Source organism: Triturus cristatus, chromosome 4_2, assembly GCF_964204655.1.
Source record: "Triturus cristatus chromosome 4_2, aTriCri1.1, whole genome shotgun sequence".
NCBI lineage: Eukaryota > Metazoa > Chordata > Amphibia > Caudata > Salamandridae > Triturus > Triturus cristatus.
In genome coordinates this window covers 513,497,249-513,514,412 of record NC_140586.1, presented here as the reverse complement: position 1 = coordinate 513,514,412, position 17,164 = coordinate 513,497,249, and the positions used below count along the sequence as shown (strand labels likewise).

General features: G+C 41.5%; 1 protein-coding gene across 1 annotated transcript in view; it reads right to left on the bottom strand.

Moving 5' to 3' along the window:
* LOC146834645 (calcium-activated chloride channel regulator 1-like) overlaps window positions 1–17,164 on the bottom strand; it is a 537,414-nt gene that overhangs the window by 64,974 nt on the left and 455,276 nt on the right. Inside the window, exon 12 of the mRNA XM_085602116.1 lies at window positions 1,939–2,109. Coding sequence (XP_085458242.1) covers window positions 1,939–2,109 — 171 coding nt within the window. The remainder of the gene's footprint in view (window positions 1–1,938; window positions 2,110–17,164) is intronic.

Sequence of the window (17,164 nt, the reverse complement as noted above, 5' to 3'; positions counted from 1 at the left end):
ACCCTCCGGGGTTTTTCTCTTACCCATGTCTTGGACTTAGAACATGGGCACATAGACCAAATATCAATACCTTGGGATGCCGGATACGTGATGTCAGGGACTTTGCCGACCCGACCCTCGTCGACCCCGGACGGCCACAGACGGCCCGCCCTCTGCCCGGGCTCAGCCCGCGCGCGTCCCGCGACGCGGAGGCAACGGCGCTCTTTTGAACGCCGAGTGGCGCGAACACAGCGTCAGCGGGTCCGGTGGCGCACAGGATGCTGGGGAGTGTAGTCCGCCCCTGTCCCCACACTGCGGCCGCTGATGGAGATGGCGGTGGCGGGGGACTGCAGCACAACAAGGTAGGCGGCGCTGGCAGCAGGATGGTGCTTCAAAAAGTGGCCAGCCGGACACAGGAACCCGCTCCGTCGAGGCAACGGCGCTCTTTTGAACGCCGAGTGGCGCGAACACAGTGTCAGCGGGTCCGGTGGCGCACAGGATGCTGGGGAGTGTAGTCCGCCCCTGTCCCCACACTGCGGCCGCTGATGGAGATGGCGGCGGCGGGGGACTGCAGCACAACAAGGTAGGCGGCGCTGGCGTGGGCAGCAGGATGGTGCTTCAAAAAGTGGCCAGCCGGACACAGGAACCCGCTCCGTCGAGGCAACGGCGCTCTTTTGAACGCCGAGTGGCACGAACACAGCGTCAGCGGGTCCGGTGGCGCACAGGATGCTGGGGAGTGTAGTCCGCCCCTGTCCCCACACTGCGGCCGCTGATGGAGATGGCGGCGGCGGGGGACTGCAGCACAACAAGGTAGGCGGCGCTGGCGTGGGCAGCAGGATGGTGCTTCAAAAAGTGGCCAGCCGGACACAGGAACCCCTATATCGTCAGCCTCATGTCCATTAAAGCTAGGTGAGTCGTGATAATTTGTTGTTCTAAAAATTGGGTTGTGGTTCTAAAAAGCTTGGGAACCACTGGAGTAGTGTTTAGTATTGCTGTGAGATAACATAAATACTTTTTTTTGAAAGAGAAGCACTGGGCTTGACATTGGAGTCTTTGTCACTGTTGAATGATTGTTGAGTTCTGATCTGATGCGCCCCCTGCTGCCTCCCTGAGAAGTCTGTGATGGCTAACTCTCACTACCCAGAGAGTCAAGTGTGAAAAGGTTGTTATTGGCCCATTTTGCAGAGCCATAGCAGCAGGAAGGATTCCCAGAACACCAGTGTCAGACAATCTTAATCACAATGGTTCAGGGAACCAGTGTCCCCTGTCTGCCCTGTGGACCTCCAAATAGGGGCTGAGAGTTGTCCATTTTCTTTTGCCCATGCTAACAGACCAGCATCAGCAAAGGCACTGCCAAAGACAAAAGGCTCGATCGATTAGCTTTGTGAATGCTTGTATTTCTTGTCTGAGCCAATCTGCTAAAACTGAGAAAAAGACAAAGCCAACTTCCTAAAGGCATTAATAGATTATGATGCTTAGTAGAGAGCAAGATTGTTATCATGTGTATTGATTAAGACAATGTTGAATAGGCTGTAACATTACATTTCATTAATAGGTTGCTCCTCTGCAAGAGCATGCCAGGCTGCAATGCTTTTACAATGATATAAACATTTTCTTAATGTAGTTTAATTGTGTATCGAGCTGCAATGCTGCTGATGACCCGGTAAGGACCCTCAGGCAGGATAGGAGCTCCCAGAAATATCGAACTACTGAAGCTGAGATACGTAAAGACATATATGCGGATTATTCAATTGTTTGCAGTCACATGCTATCACTGCAGAGCTTGTCTTCCCCTTCCTACCAGAATACAAGGGGAAATCGTCAACTAGCGGACAGAAGTTAAACTCTAATACAGAGAAACAGCTTGTGAAGAAAGTAATTTCCATAAGAATGCAAAACAGGAATCTAAAATGATGAACTGTTTCTGTATTCATGCTCTATATCAATTTCACTTCTTACCATTTTCGACATATCCTGGTATATACAAAGCAGGGCTTCTGTGCACTCGAAGTCCAAGTTTGGTGGTCTTATCCTTCCCCCGAACACTCACTTTTAAGCTGTATCTACCATTTCCACTGAAAGCTGTGAAATACCTTGAATAAATCCCATCATTCTTTGCGATATCAGCACCTACAAGGAAAAATTAATGCGTCTAATGAATACCTTCATACAATCTTCATGAGTTATCATTGTTATAAAAACATACATATAACAAGCTTATAGGAAGTCTAGGCATGGTCCAAGATTTATTATTTTCTATTCTTTTGGATGACTGATTGAAACATATTTCTTGTACCGATCGTGCAGGTTTCAGGGTGTGCAATCTGCTGAATCAAAGGACGCTTCCCGTTGAAATATACATCAACACGTGATAAGATTTTGATTGTCTTTGTTTTTTGTATATAAATGATCTTGTGTAAGTATACTGCATGTGCTATGTCTCATTAGAGTTAATTGAGCTTTCGTTCTGGCGAGGAACTTCGGGGCATATCAACAACAACCGGCGATAATTATCGCTCAGCGCTCTTAGCGTGAGGATAATTATCGCCGGCTAGCGTGAATTTTTATCGCTGAGATAGCGTGCTATTAGCAACGCTTATCTCAATAGCGATAAAAATCTACACGCTAACAGGCTAACGTGAGATTATCGCTGGAAACCCAGCGATAATCACACGTTACCTTGTTGATAGGGACAGGTAAACTTAGCCATGATATCCTCCTTCCATAGGATATCATGGCTAAGTCTGAAAATTAGCAGACGTAAAAAAGCAGCGTTAACCGCGGTTAGCGCTGCTTTTTTTGTCTCTAACAGGGTTAGCGACATTCTTGATAATAGGAGAAATGTCGCTTAGCGACATTTCTCCTATTATTTTACTCTGGAACGCCCCCTTTGCATCTCATTAGAGATGCAAGGGGAAGCGTAGAGTAAAAGGGTGCTAACATGCAAATTTGCGTGTTAGCACCCTGTTGTTGATAGGGCGCTAGTTTTATCTCTGCTTTTTTGGCTTTTAAAGCCAAAAAAGCAGAGATAAAGCCCTTGTTGATATGCCCCTTCATTTCCTGCTGAACTTTGTTGGCCTCTAACATACACCACCTTAATTGTTCATGCAGTCGATGAACTGTAGCAGGCGCAAACCAGTGCTGAATATAGACACACATAAAAGGGCAACGCTGATTTTTATTTTTACTAACAGCAAGAACAAACAAATCTTGCTCCCTTAAATGGGTGAACATTTAAGTCCTTACTTACAGATTGTAGCCACATATGCTGTGAAAATGCCAGAGCAACGTCTAGCCAATTGTTGAAGAACTCTAAACTTCAGTCTTTGAAATCAACCTCCCACTTGAAAATCAGGAGAAATCCCTAGAGAGTAAAATAATCTTCTGGCTACGTTGGTTAAACACAGTTTTGTGTGAGGAACTGTGTATTATGCTAGGATATTCAGGAGCAATTCACACCCATGTCTTTATTAAAGTAAACTGCTGATTGGAAAACTTTGGGAACCAGCCCCAAAGTGATTACCTTTCGAGAAAATTCACCAGAATGTAATCCTTTTTGGAAACCCATTGTAATATTTGAAATTCTCTCAAACAGTTTGCCAAATCTCATAATAAACTGACCCTGGAGATTCAGTATTGTCATCAAATATCTCTTTCTGACTGACCCAGTGCTGGGTTTACTCATGCCGTACCACAGGTCGTTACTAGAGGTCCCTTTAGAGGCAGGCACTGTGTTTTAGGCATGCTAACATTTTATTCACTCTCAAGTCGAAAACCTGCCCAGGATTCTAATGAGCATCATTATTGCCCAGTCCTCCTTCTAATTTTTTGTCCCAAAGCATTACATTAAAGTGAACTGATGAGAAAAATTGATTTTCCTGAGAGACTTTAGAGTAATTTATCATGAAACGGTGGCTCTGCTTTTATTTATGCCCCTTCCTGGCACATCTGACATTAGACAAAAGATGGCACATGGCTGACAGGTGCTCGAACATCAAGCAGAGGTAACAGTTACATATTTTTCCAGGGTCGTTCTACTTATTCAACAATCTCCTCTGTGACAGACATGCTCCAGAGAATATAAAAAACGGACAATTGTGGAAGGCTAACCTCTTTACTTTTAATAAACAAAAAACGGGATAGTATATGGAAAGATCGGACTCAAGCACCATGCACGTGATCTTTTTTTTTTCTATCTGTTTTCTAGATTTGTGAGAAAAAATGTGAAAGTGCAAAGGGATGCACTAAACAGCGCACCAATCCCCAACTTTATCAAACTCCCCCACCAACCCCCCCCCCCCTCGGTATGTCAAAGATATTACATCATACAATTGGAGGAATCAGAGCAGCACAAACACATTAGTGTATTACATAATGAACCATAGTAATGGATAGTCTCAGTGTCAGGCGTTTCCCATCTATGCACAGAACAGCATATAGTCAATCACAGTATCACAAATCAGGGTGGCTTAACAAGTATACAGTAAGCGGGCCCAAAAATCTTTAGGAAGAGAAGCCTCAGGTATTTCCTCAGCATAAGCCCCCAATGGATCCCTGCAGTAAAGTAAATCACAAATCCATTTTTTAACAGTGGGAATAGACTTCGCCCCCCCAGTTCTGTGCCACCGCCCTCTTGGCCATCAGGGTCGAGACTGCCACAATGCGCCGGTTGCAGGGCTTGAGTTTCTGAACGCTACCTAGAAGGCACACTTCTGGGGCACACTGCACCGGTTCCAGCACAATATCAGTTACCACTTTCACGACCTTAGACCAGAACTCAAAAACACCCGCACACGTCCATGCCAGATGTGGAAAATCGGCATCAGCCTGTCCACACCGCATACAATTATCATTTTCCCGCAACCCAAACTTACGAAGCTGCAGTGGGGTATAATATAATTGGTGCAAAAACTTAAAGTGGCGCCCGGTTAGTGCACAGCAGGTTTGCCACTGTTCAGGCGTTAATATAGATCCGAGCGCCACACTCAATTTCAGATAAGAAGGGTGTTATCCTGGCTCATTTTCCCTTTTCCAGGCATTCTAGAGCCTGGTAATTAGGCCCTTTCTCTCCGTTCCTGCCAGCACCGCCTACAGTGCTTACAACGTTCTAGGTTCAGCTGGAAAAGTCGGATAGATATCCTTAACCACTTGCCGCACCCGGACATATATCAACCCTAGCATAGATCTACTACTCCGTCCCCCCTGTACGTCTTGCAGTGATCGAAACTGACCCTGTTGTTACAAGTCACCAGTGTAGTGATTCCGGCAGCGGCCAGCTCCTGCAATGCAGGTTTCTCCCGAGCCGCCGAGATATCAGGGTGTGCAGCCAGTGGCAGCGAAGGGGCATACAGATAGGTAAGCTGGGACCTTTTAGCTAAGGCCCTCCATGCCCATGCGGTGACCAGTGCAGGGTGTTTTTTGGTCCAGGGGCCGCCCATCCCCCCAATAGGGTTGCCGCCTGAAGTGGCATTGGGAGAACGGCATCCGACTCTATCGCCGTGTGAGGTTGAAATCTCTGCGGGAAATGCCAATAATGTGCAAATTGCGCTTGAGCACAGAGGTAATATAACCATAAATCAGGTGCCTCAAACCCCCCATGGTCGAATGGTTGAACCAAGACATCCCAACTGCATCTGGGTTTCTTTCCACCCCATACGAATGTAAGCAATACATACTGTGGCACGGACCAGCACAATAGTCAGTCTAATTGGGATATTTACAAACAGATAAAGTAGTTTGGGCAAGATAGTCATTTTAATTACAGTGATTCGATCTGCTAGTGAGAGAGGCAAGCGGGTCCACCGCTCCGTCTGCTCAGTGATCCGAGTGAACGCTCAGCCATAGTCCTCAGAGATCACCTGATTTGGATCCCTGTGCAACCACATCCCCAGATACTTCACGGGTCCTGAGTCCACGCCAGCGGGAAGTCCATCTCCAGTGTTCCCGCCGTGAGAGGAAACACAGTTGACTTCGACCAGTTAATCCCCAGGCCAGAATACCTCTCAAACTTAACATACTCCCAGAGAAGTGCCGGTAAAACGGTGACAGGTTCCCTCACATACAGCAGCATATCGTCAGCGTAGAGTGATACCACAAGTGGCCGCTGATGAAAGCACAACGCAGCCGCAGCATGCAGCTGTCTAAGTTTACAGGCCAACGGCTCCAATGCGAGCGTCAAGAGCATTGTCGAAAGGGGGCAACCCTGACTCGTGCCTCACTCAATGGGAAACTATGATGACAACCAACCATTAACGCGTACTGGCTCCAGGGGTTCCGTATGCAGCACCCTAATCCACTGCAGAAAAAACGGAGGAAGGCCCATTCTAGTGAAAACAGAAAACATATAATCCCACTGAAGGAAACCAAAGGCCTTTGCTGCATCTAATAACACAGCGACCGCCTGGAAATCATGGTCAAAATAATGCAACGTGGAGAACACTGTGCGCAAGTTATGCGCAGTAGATCTAGCTGTCACTAAACCCGATTGGTCCAGCAAAACCAGAAAAGGGACAAGTGTCTGAAGCCTGTTGGCTATCATTTTGCCAATATCTTGGCATCTATATTGATGATTGAAAGAGGCCTATAGGTGTCGCAACGATTGGTAGCCTTATCAGGCTTCAAGAGTGTCAACAGTAGCGCTTCTTTGAGGGAGGGTGGGAGTATTCCCTTATCGTATGCTTCCGCATACGGATGTATGACGTTACAACGCATGCTATTACAACGCCTACCATTACAACGCATTTTTTACAACGCAAACACTACTACAACGCTTTACTTTACAACGAATACTTTTACAACGCTAAACCTATTAAAATACTTTAAAGTGCTGTTACAACGAAAACCATTACAACGCATACCATTACAACGCGAAAAAAATATTTTTTTAATAAAAAGTACAATAAAATCTGGCACGGGATGCAGGGAAATTAGGGGTTTTAGGGTGGGGAAGTGTATTAAAATGTGGAGAAAAACTGTACGTAAATTGACTGAAATGCATTACAAAATTAATACTCGAGTATTAAAATTAATACTCGAGTATTAAAATTAATACTCCCATTTCCCCCACAAATCCGTTTTCACACATTTCAAAGTTTAACACAAATAACGAAAAATTTAACAACAGTTCATACACATTTTTATCATGAATATATCGGAAAATAAGTAAACAGAGTAAAACAGAAGACACAAACACATAGGCGCCATGTTATCCATCTCACTTGTAAAACTTGTCCTACAACACTTTCTATGAAAACAATAGTAAAACACATGTTCCAAAATGGATGCCAAAACGGAGCAAATGAATGAAAACAATACATTTTTTAATGCTTTTTTAAATTAACATTTTCCACAGAAAAATAAAGTATAATAAAAAACACAACGAACGCAGTTTTTAAAAAAATTAATAGTGACACTGACTAAAACTTATAAATACCAGGTAGACACCATTTTACAATCAGTTGATTATCAACTACCAGAGAGACCAGACGTCAAAACCTGACCCTCTGACACCTCCACTGCGACCTCCACTGAGAGAGCACTGAATTTGTTTGGAAAAGCATTGTTAGTTTGCAACTACTAGTAAGTCACTAATATATTTTAACACCTTGCTTTATCGTTAATCATGTTTTCTTTCCATACAAAATATGTTTTTAACAATTTTATATTAACTTATAAAATGTACTGTTTCTAATTTTTTATCACTAAAAATATATACCAACTTAAATCATCTACTTTCTTTTCCAAAAACAGAAACTTGTTATTTTTTCAAAAACAAGAATTCTTGTCCCTAATTTTCCATCACCTCAACGTAATCGACTCACCTTTACTATTGAGAAGGTAAATGTTTTTTAATTGTAATTCTATTATTTAAAAAATATATTTTTAGCATTAGCAAAAGTGTTGTATGGTAAAGGGGATTATATTAATTTTTTACACATTCACACTGCATCGTAAACTAAATTATGCGATGGTGCAGGGGTAACAATTACTAATATGACTGCAGTTAGGTACTGCATTTGAGAAAGCGTTTCATGTTACTGGGGTAACTATTACTATTGTAAGTCCCAGAATGTTCAGCAGTAGAGTAATTGAGTGATGGTGTAGGGGTATCCATTATTACTCTTATTTAATAATGCATTGAAAGTGTATTATGTTTTGCTTTACCAATTGTTACTCATACTCATTTGTCATGCAGCACCATGAAAAGTATGTTATGTGATGTAGAGTGAAATAAAATATCAGATTTACAAACAATTGTTTTTTTTTTTTTTAACCAACGTTGCCAAAGTAACATTAATTTAAAAAAAAAATTTTCATTTCCACAGTAAATCGGTTGCAACTTTGTGGATTAAATCAATAAAAAAAATAACTTAATCCTGCAGCCAGCAGTACCAAGAAGACACGAAAACAATCAGCAACAGAAAAAGGTATTTTAAATGTTCAGTGTTATAAATTCCAAAATGGAATAGTCATTCCTTTTGTTATTGTTACTCCAGTACAGTGCAGAAATAGGGTAAGTGTTGGATAGTGTAGGGGTACAATTTACTATTCTAACTCCAGGAAGGTGCAGCAGTAGGGAAAGTGTTGGATGGTGTAGGGGTACAATTTTCTATTCTAACTCCAGGAAGGTGCAGTAGTAGGGAAAGTGTTATGTACTATTAGTTATATTCAATGTCATAATTTTTAAAAGTTATTCAAAATGTGCATTTGTCAACAACGTTCAGTTATTTCATTTTCTCATTTTTTATTTTTCCAGACAATTGTTTGTAACTTTGTTGTACGATTCAGTCCATCACATAAGTGAAAACTCCAGCCACCAGGCCAATTCCACTTCAGAAGCCTCACCAAGGAAAGCAATTCCAAAAAAACAAGGTATTTTTAAACAGCATTGTATTTAAACCATCAATATGTTAGACAAACCATTTACTTCTTATTGTTAATATAATCCCAAAATATATAACATAAGAGTTGCAGTTGGAAGAAGTTTTTTTTCTAACTCCAGGAAGCTGCAGCAATAGGGAAAGTGTTGGATGGTGTAGGGGTCCAATTTACTATTCTAACTCCAGGAAGGTGCTGCAGTAGGGAAAGTGTTGGATGTTGTAGGGGTGCAATTTACTATTCTAACTCCAGGAAGGTGCAGCAGTAGGGAAAGTGTTGGATGGTGTAGAGGTGCAATTTACTATTCCAACTCCAAGAAGGTGCAGCAGTAGGGAAAGTGTGGATGGTGTAGGGGTGCAATTTACTATTCTTACTCCAGGAAGGTGCAGCAGTAGGGAAAGTGTTGGATGGTGTAGGGGTCCAATTTACTATTCTAACTCCAGGAAGGTGCAGCAGTAGAGAAAGTGTTGGATGGTGTAGGGGTCCAATTTACTATTCCAACTCCAGGAAGGTGCAGCAGTAGGGAAAGTGTTATGTACTATTAGTTATATTGAATATCATATTTTCAAAAAGTTATTCAAAATTTGCATTTGTCAACAACGTTCACTTTTTTCATTTTCTCTTTTTTCATTTTTCCAGACAATTGTTTTTAACTTTGGTGTACGATTCAGTCCAACACATAAGTGACAACTCCAGCCAGCAGGCCAATTCCACTTCAGAAGCCTCAACAAGGAAAGCAATTCCAAAAAAACAAGGTATTTTTAAACAGCATTGTATTTAAAGCATCAATATGTTAGACAAACCATTTACTTATTAATGTTAATATAATCACAAAATATATAACATAAGGGTTGCAGTTGGAAGAAGTTTTTTTTCTAACTCCAGGAAGGTGCAGCAGTAGGGAAAGTGTTGGATGGTGTAGGGGTACAATTTACTATTCTAACTCCAGGAAGGTGCTGCAGTAGGGAAAGTGTTGGATGGTGTAGGGGTGCAATTTACTATTCTAACTCCAGGAAGGTGCAGCAGTAGGGAAAGTGTTGGATGGTGTAGGGGTATAATTTACTATTCTAACTCTTGATAGGTGCAGCAGTAGGGAAAGTGTTGGATGGTGTAGGGGTATAATTTACTATTCTAACTCCAGGAAGGTGCAGCAGTAGGGAAAGTGTTGGATGGTGTAGGGGTACAATGTACTATTCTAACTCCAGGAAGGTGCTGCAGTAGGGAAAGTGTTGGATGGTGTAGGGGTGCAATTTACTATTCTAACTCCAGGAAGGTGCAGCAGTAGGGAAAGTGTTGGATGGTGTAGGGGTATAATTTACTATTCTAACTCCAGGAAGGTGCTGCAGTAGGGAAAGTGTTGGATGGTGTAGGGGTACAATTTACTATTCTAACTCCAGGAAGGTGCTGCAGTAGGGAAAGTGTTGGATGGTGTAGGGGTCCAATTTACTATTCTAACTCCAAGAAGGTGCAGCAGTAGGGAAAGTATTGGATGGTGTAGGGGTCCAATTTACTATTTTAACTCCAGGAAGGTGCTGCAGTAGGGAAAGTGTTGGATGGTGTAGGGGTACAATTTACTATTCTAACTCCAGGAAGGTGCTGCAGTAGGGAAAGTGTTGGATGGTGTAGGGGTGCAATTTACTATTCTAACTCCAGGAAGGTGCTGCAGTAGGGAAAGTGTTGGATGGTGTAGGGGTGCAATTTACTATTCTAACTCCAGGAAGGTGCAGCAGTAGGGAAAGTGTTGGATGGTGTAGGGGTGCAATTTACTATTCTAACTCCAGGAAGGTGCAGCAGTAGGGAAAGTGTTGGATGGTGTAGGGGCCCAATTTACTATTCCAACTCCAGGAAGGTGCAGCAGTAGGGAAAGTGTTGGATGGTGTAGGGGTGCAATTTACTATTCTAACTCCAGGAAGGTGCAGCAGTAGGGAAAGTGTTGGATGGTGTAGGGGTCCAATTTACTATTCTAACTCCAGGAAGGTGCAGCAGTAGGGAAAGTGTTGGAAGGTGTAAGGGTAACATTAGAGGTATAGCATTTACTTTTTCATCCTAATTTGTTTTTCTTCTCTTCTCTTTTCAGATAATGTCTAGTCTTGAAGCTGCGAAGTACATTAAATCCAGGAAGGGAAAACATTTATTAAACCATGGAGGATACATATATAGTAAGGAAAGAATAAGTTTTCCTAGAAATCATTGGAGGTGTGTGCAATACTACACTACCCATTGCAGTGGCAGAGCGGTTACTCTTGATAATTTAGTTGTGAAAACAACAGAACATAACCACTCTGCCTCTGCAATGGAGGTAGAAATAAGAGAAACAGTTAACGAAATGAAAGCTATTGCAAGCACCTCCAATGATTCTACAGGATCCATTTTAAGAGAGGTTGCACAGCATGTCCCCAGTCATGTTGCTAGTAACATGCCTATAATTCCTAATTTGAGAAGAATTATTCAAAGACAAAAGCAGGCAAGTAACATTCAATTATCTACACCACATTCTTTCTCTGACATTAGAATTCCACATGATCTTTCTATTTCTTTTTCTGATGAACCTTTCCTTCTGCATGACAACGAAAACCCTCAGAAACGAATTCTCATTTTTAGTACCCCACGTAACCTTGCAAAGTTAGAAAATAGTGAAATTTGGATGATGGATGGGACGTTTAAAAGTACACCCCATCCTTTCACTCAAATTTACACTATACATGCCAAAATTAACAATAGTGTAATCCCCTTAGTATATAGTTTGCTACCTGATAAGACTTCTGCAACATACACTGAACTTTTATCAGTTATTAAAAGTAAAACATCTCAAAGTCCTAGGAAAATAATTATTGATTTTGAATTGAGCATGATCAATGTGATCAATAAAACGTACACAGATACCCAAATTCAGGGATGTTTTTTCCATTTTTCCCAGGCATTTTGGCGTAAATTACAGAAAACATCCCTAGTTGTAGAATATTCTCGTGATAGCAAACTACAATTTGAACAAAAAAAATTAACAGCACTTTGTTTTGTTGCTCCCGATAGTGTGGACGAGTACTACACTGCAATTATAGAATCTGCTTATTATACAAGTAACGAAGAGAAATTGGCACCCATTCTAAATTATTTCGAGGACACATGGATTGGGCACCTCAGCAGATCGGGTCGCAGGAGGAAGCCACGATTCCATGTGGAGTGGTGGAACTGCTACACGAGTTGTTTAGAGGGAGAAGCAAAAACAAACAATGCCATTGAGGGATGGCATAACTCCTTCAACCACACAATTGGCAAACCTCATCCAAACTTCTACTCTTTCTTGGAAACTTTGAAGAAGGAGCAAGGTTTTCAAGAAATGAGAATAGCCCAAACACTTGCAGGTAGTCTAAACCCACGAGTAACTGTCAAAACTAAGGAAATGTCTGAGAGACTATTGGCTATTGTACAACAATTTTCGTTGTGTGTGGCTATAGACTACCTGGAAAATCTTTCTAACATTCTTTCTTTCTAAAATTAGTTTTGTACTTACTTTCTTGCTTTGCTTCAAATTTAAATATTTTTAAATGACAATTGGCATACAATGTTTTTCTAAAAATGTTTACAAACTTACAAGTCGGGTCTCGTATTTTTTTTTTTTTTTTTCAAATCTTCATTTATAGCAAAACTACCAATGTGATCAAATCTACTGTTCCATAGTATTGGACCAATTTTTCAAAAACCAAACGCCAGTAGATTAATTTCAGAAAACTTCTTTATTAATTACCGGCCTAAAAATTCACCAAAAATCAAACTACTCAAAATTGTACAAGTCAAGCCATTATCCAAAATGCACATTGCTGCATAAACACCAATTTATAAACAATCACTTTTTTCCAAAATTTACGAATACGCCATTATTTTTCTCTTAGAAATGAAGATCTAAATCAGTATTTTTGGTTCCGAAGTTAAGAAATAAACTTTGTGAACAGTAACTAAAAATAATTTTACAGTTACATACATTTTTGTAATGAACCAATTCCTTTGCGCGACCCGACATAGGCGAACATTAATGACATAAATGTGGACATGATTTAAAACATTTACAACATCAATTAGTTTTTCCGCAACCTCTCCTTATTCTTTTCTTACTATATATGTATCACTATTAAAGGTTTAATCTATAATTAAAAGTGAAAATGTTTCCTACCTGGACGCAGATCAGCTTCCTGCTGCTTCCTCCTCCGATGCTCTTCAAAATGGCGCATTACGTCGACGCTCACGTCATGACGTCATCGCGCGCATCAATGTTTATAACGGACTACTTTATTTATATAATGTGTAAATAAATGTTTATAAATGTTAATAAATTATTTCTATGTTTTCTAAATAATGTACATTATGTTCCAAAAATCAATAAAAATTTATGATTATTTTTTAAGTTTGTTCCAATAAAGAAATATTTAATAAACATTATTTGTTTACTGTTATTATTTTTTAAAATTGTAATTTAATCATGTAAAATGTTATTTTTTAAATGTAAATTTACTAAATGTGTTCCTTACCTCGACTCTATTTTCTTTTTCCTTCCAAACTTGCGCTTTCTTCTCTTTCTGCTCCTTCTTTTCTTGTTCCGCGGGTTGTATATTCTGAAGCTGCCAACATAAATGAAGGACAAAAAAGCTCATAGACTTCAATGCAAAAGCGTGGGAATTTTTTTTAAAGTAAGTTCTATTTTCTTTGCTCTATTTTCTTTTGGTTTAATTTTTTTTTAAATACATTTCTAATTACTCTATTAATATTATAAATATTTTTAGTTTTTTATCTTTATTTTTTTGTAAACATTTCTCTTATTTTATATTATAATACTCCAAAAGTACTCTAACTTTTTTGAATTTTTTTTTTCAATCATTACACTTTATATAAGAAGGTGAAAAATACTCAAGTATTAATCTTTCATAATACTAAATTTTAAATAAAATTTTATTTATAGTTTTTTATAATAAATGCTCTATTATTAATAATTTATAATAATTCTAATTTTTAGATTTTTAACATATTAAAATAAAAATAAAAACTCAAGTATTAATTTCTCATAATACAAATCATTTATTATTAAATTTATATTTATTTAATTTAACTTAAAAAATACTCTTTGATATTTGAAAAATACTCAAGTATTAATCTTTTGTTAAACTACTCACATTTTTTAATTTTTCTAAATTAATAAATAATTTATACTCAATAATTACTCTTTCATATTTATCAAATATAGTATTTATTTTAAATAATACAATATTAATTAAAAAAATTTCGAAACACAATTTTCTTAAAAAAAAAAAAAAAGCGTTGTAATAGTATATGCGTTGTAAAAGTACTTACCATATAACAGCATGCGTTGTAAATGCATGCGTTGTAAAAGCTTTTGCATTGTATGTGTTGTAATGGTATATGCGTTGTAAAAGTACTTACCATATAACAGCATGCGTTGTAAATGCATGCGTTGTAAAAGCTTTTGCGTTGTAAAAAATGCGTTGTAACAGCATAGCGTTGTAAAAGTTGCGTTGTAAAGGTTGTTTCCCTCCGCATACACTTCCAGCAGCCAAGGGGCCAAATCATCCACATAAGCTTTATAGAACTCGCTGGGGAGTCCGTCCAGCCCTGCAGCTTTACATGTGGGAAGGGACATTATGGCTAACTTTACTTCCTCAATATCAAAAGGCTGTGTAATGTATTCCCTGTGTTCCCGAGATAACCACCCCAGGGCGACGTCATCAAGATAGGAATGTATTTCCGTTGTATCCCCCTTCGCATAGAGTTTAGTGTAATAACTGATAATAATATCACTAATCGTGGGAGTTGTGTAATGAGCAACTCTGTCCTCATCCAGCAACTCAGTAACACAGGCCTGGCTGCGTTGTGCAGCCAGTTTCTGGGCCAGGGATCTGCCCGGGCAACAACCCTCTCCATAGTAACGAGCTATAGAGCACCTGGATCTGTATAACATCTCCTGATCCACCGTATCATTATGTTCCGTAACAACATCTAATATTGCAGCTAATGTGGCAGGAGAAAGGGACTTATCATACTCCTGTTCTAATGTAGAGATATCCGCTGCTAGCTTATGAATACTATGTCTAATGTCCCGCAACACTCCCGCCTGTGCACCTATGTAAGTGCACCTAATCGTCACCTTAAATGCTTCCCACAGCACTCCAGCAATTTCAACTGAGCCTTGATTGTCCCTAAAAAAGTTACAAATCGCCTCCCCAATGGTCTTTCTGAAAACAGGGTCAGTCAGCAAAGATGGTTGCAGCCGCCACGAAAAGGTGGCCGCTCACAAGTTGGTACCTGCAATTCCAGGATCACTGGAGAGTGATCAGAGAGTGTTTGTGCCATGTGACTAACCTTGACTGCCCATGTACAGCCTCAGAAACGAGCCAAATGTCTATGCGGGACCACATCCCATGCACAGAGGATACAAAGGTGCTTTCGTTCACCCCAGGATGTTGAATACGCCACACATCATATAGGTTTCCTGCCTCTAAAACCCCCAGAAACTTCCCCAATGCCTGCTTAAGTCTGTCTGCACCACTGCACACACGGTTGAGGGCTCCATCCAAACTCACGTCAAAATCGCCCCCCCAGAGAATCTCAGCCGATGGGAACCCAGCAATACGATGACATACATCTGTAAAAAAGCAAGGTTCATCTGTATTCGGTTCGTATATATTGACCAGTAGAACATTCATACCACCCAACTGACCATGAACCATCGCCACACGACCTTGCTCATCAGTGTCCGAACTCAGGACAGTAAATGGGACTCCCTTTTTAACAAGGATCATCATGCCATGTGCATAGGTGGAGTAAGAGGACGCTATTCGCACATCCGTCCATTGAGCACCCACATTTCGTTCCGAGGCCCTAGTAAGATGCGTCTCTTAAAGAAACACCACTTGCACATCCATCCTGTCCACGTATGCCATTACTGCTCAGAATTATTTGGGGGTATTTAGGCCCCGCAGGTTCCAGGTCAGGCACTTTACACTACCACTCATACCTATCGTACCATGGCATACTTTCATTAATAGAGTATATCCCAGCCCTTGTCACTGCTGTTAGGTGATGCAACTCAAAAACCTGTTTCTGGTGTAAAGACAATGTCAGTACTGTCCCCTGAACCACAATCCCCCCACCCACTTCAGCTTCCCCAAGTCGCCAAAGCCATCCCCTTGTGATATAACCTGCTCCAAACAAAAACAACAAAGAGTTACTGATTTGTGGGGTACACCAATTCAGGGGGCGTCCGAGCGCTCCTAACCTCCCAGCTAGCAGGAGGCGGCTGAGCAGGTCTATTGACAGTGCCACAATACCCATTCAAGATCACCCCAGTGTTTATACTGTTATGAGCCCACCGGCCTAGGCGAGCACACCTGGATAGGAAGCGCAATATGTACCAAGGACTGACAAACTCCACGGACCAGTGCCAAGAGCGTGATACATAGATAGAGGGTAATCAGCCTACCCACGTGAGCAGTGCCGTGTGGAAAGGAGTTTGCACTGATCAAGCCCCCCGCAGTTCTGCACTTAATCGTGAGGGTGATGTAGACAAGGTCCAAGCAACGGGTTCCCCCGACCACTAGGCCAAGAGAATCAGCTCCTCGCAAGTCCAGCTGCCACCCGCTGTGTTGGACAGGCCCAGGGCAGTCCTCCGCCTAGTTCGCAACCCTAAAGAACTCGTCCCAGATGATGGCCCCGCACATCAATGTCAGGCAATACCCAATATAAGAGGCTTACAGTCAGGATATGCCCAAGCTCTCAGTACCCACTCCAGGCCCTCCACCCCGCGGGCAGAGCAGCAGACGCCAGTCAAATAGGCCACAATGCGATGTGCAACACAGGCCCCTCAGTCTCACATCAACCGTCCCTCAACTCAGGGAGAGACCTAAACAGCAATCCTCTCCAGGCAGGGGGGCAGGTCATCAAATCCGACAATGCAGGCAGGGAACAAGCACTTCAATGTCAGAAGACTCCACAGACCACAGGTGAGCAGCTTCCATCGCCTTTCAGCAGATGCCTGGATCGCAATCTTGGGGCCACCGGCACCGCAGCCACAAAGCGCTATTTACTGTGGAGCTCAGCGCTTGGTTCTCATGGTCTTACAGTCTCCCCGCGCCCAACAGCATGTTACTTACAGCAGTCGCCGCTCGCATTAGTTCAAGACTGCATCGCAGGATCAGGCCACAGAGGTAGTGTCGATGTCCCTCTAGGACAGCAGGCTGCAGAAGGGTACAAACTCAGCCTGTCCTCCGTGGCAAATCCAAGATTCTGGCATGCAAACTCCAGC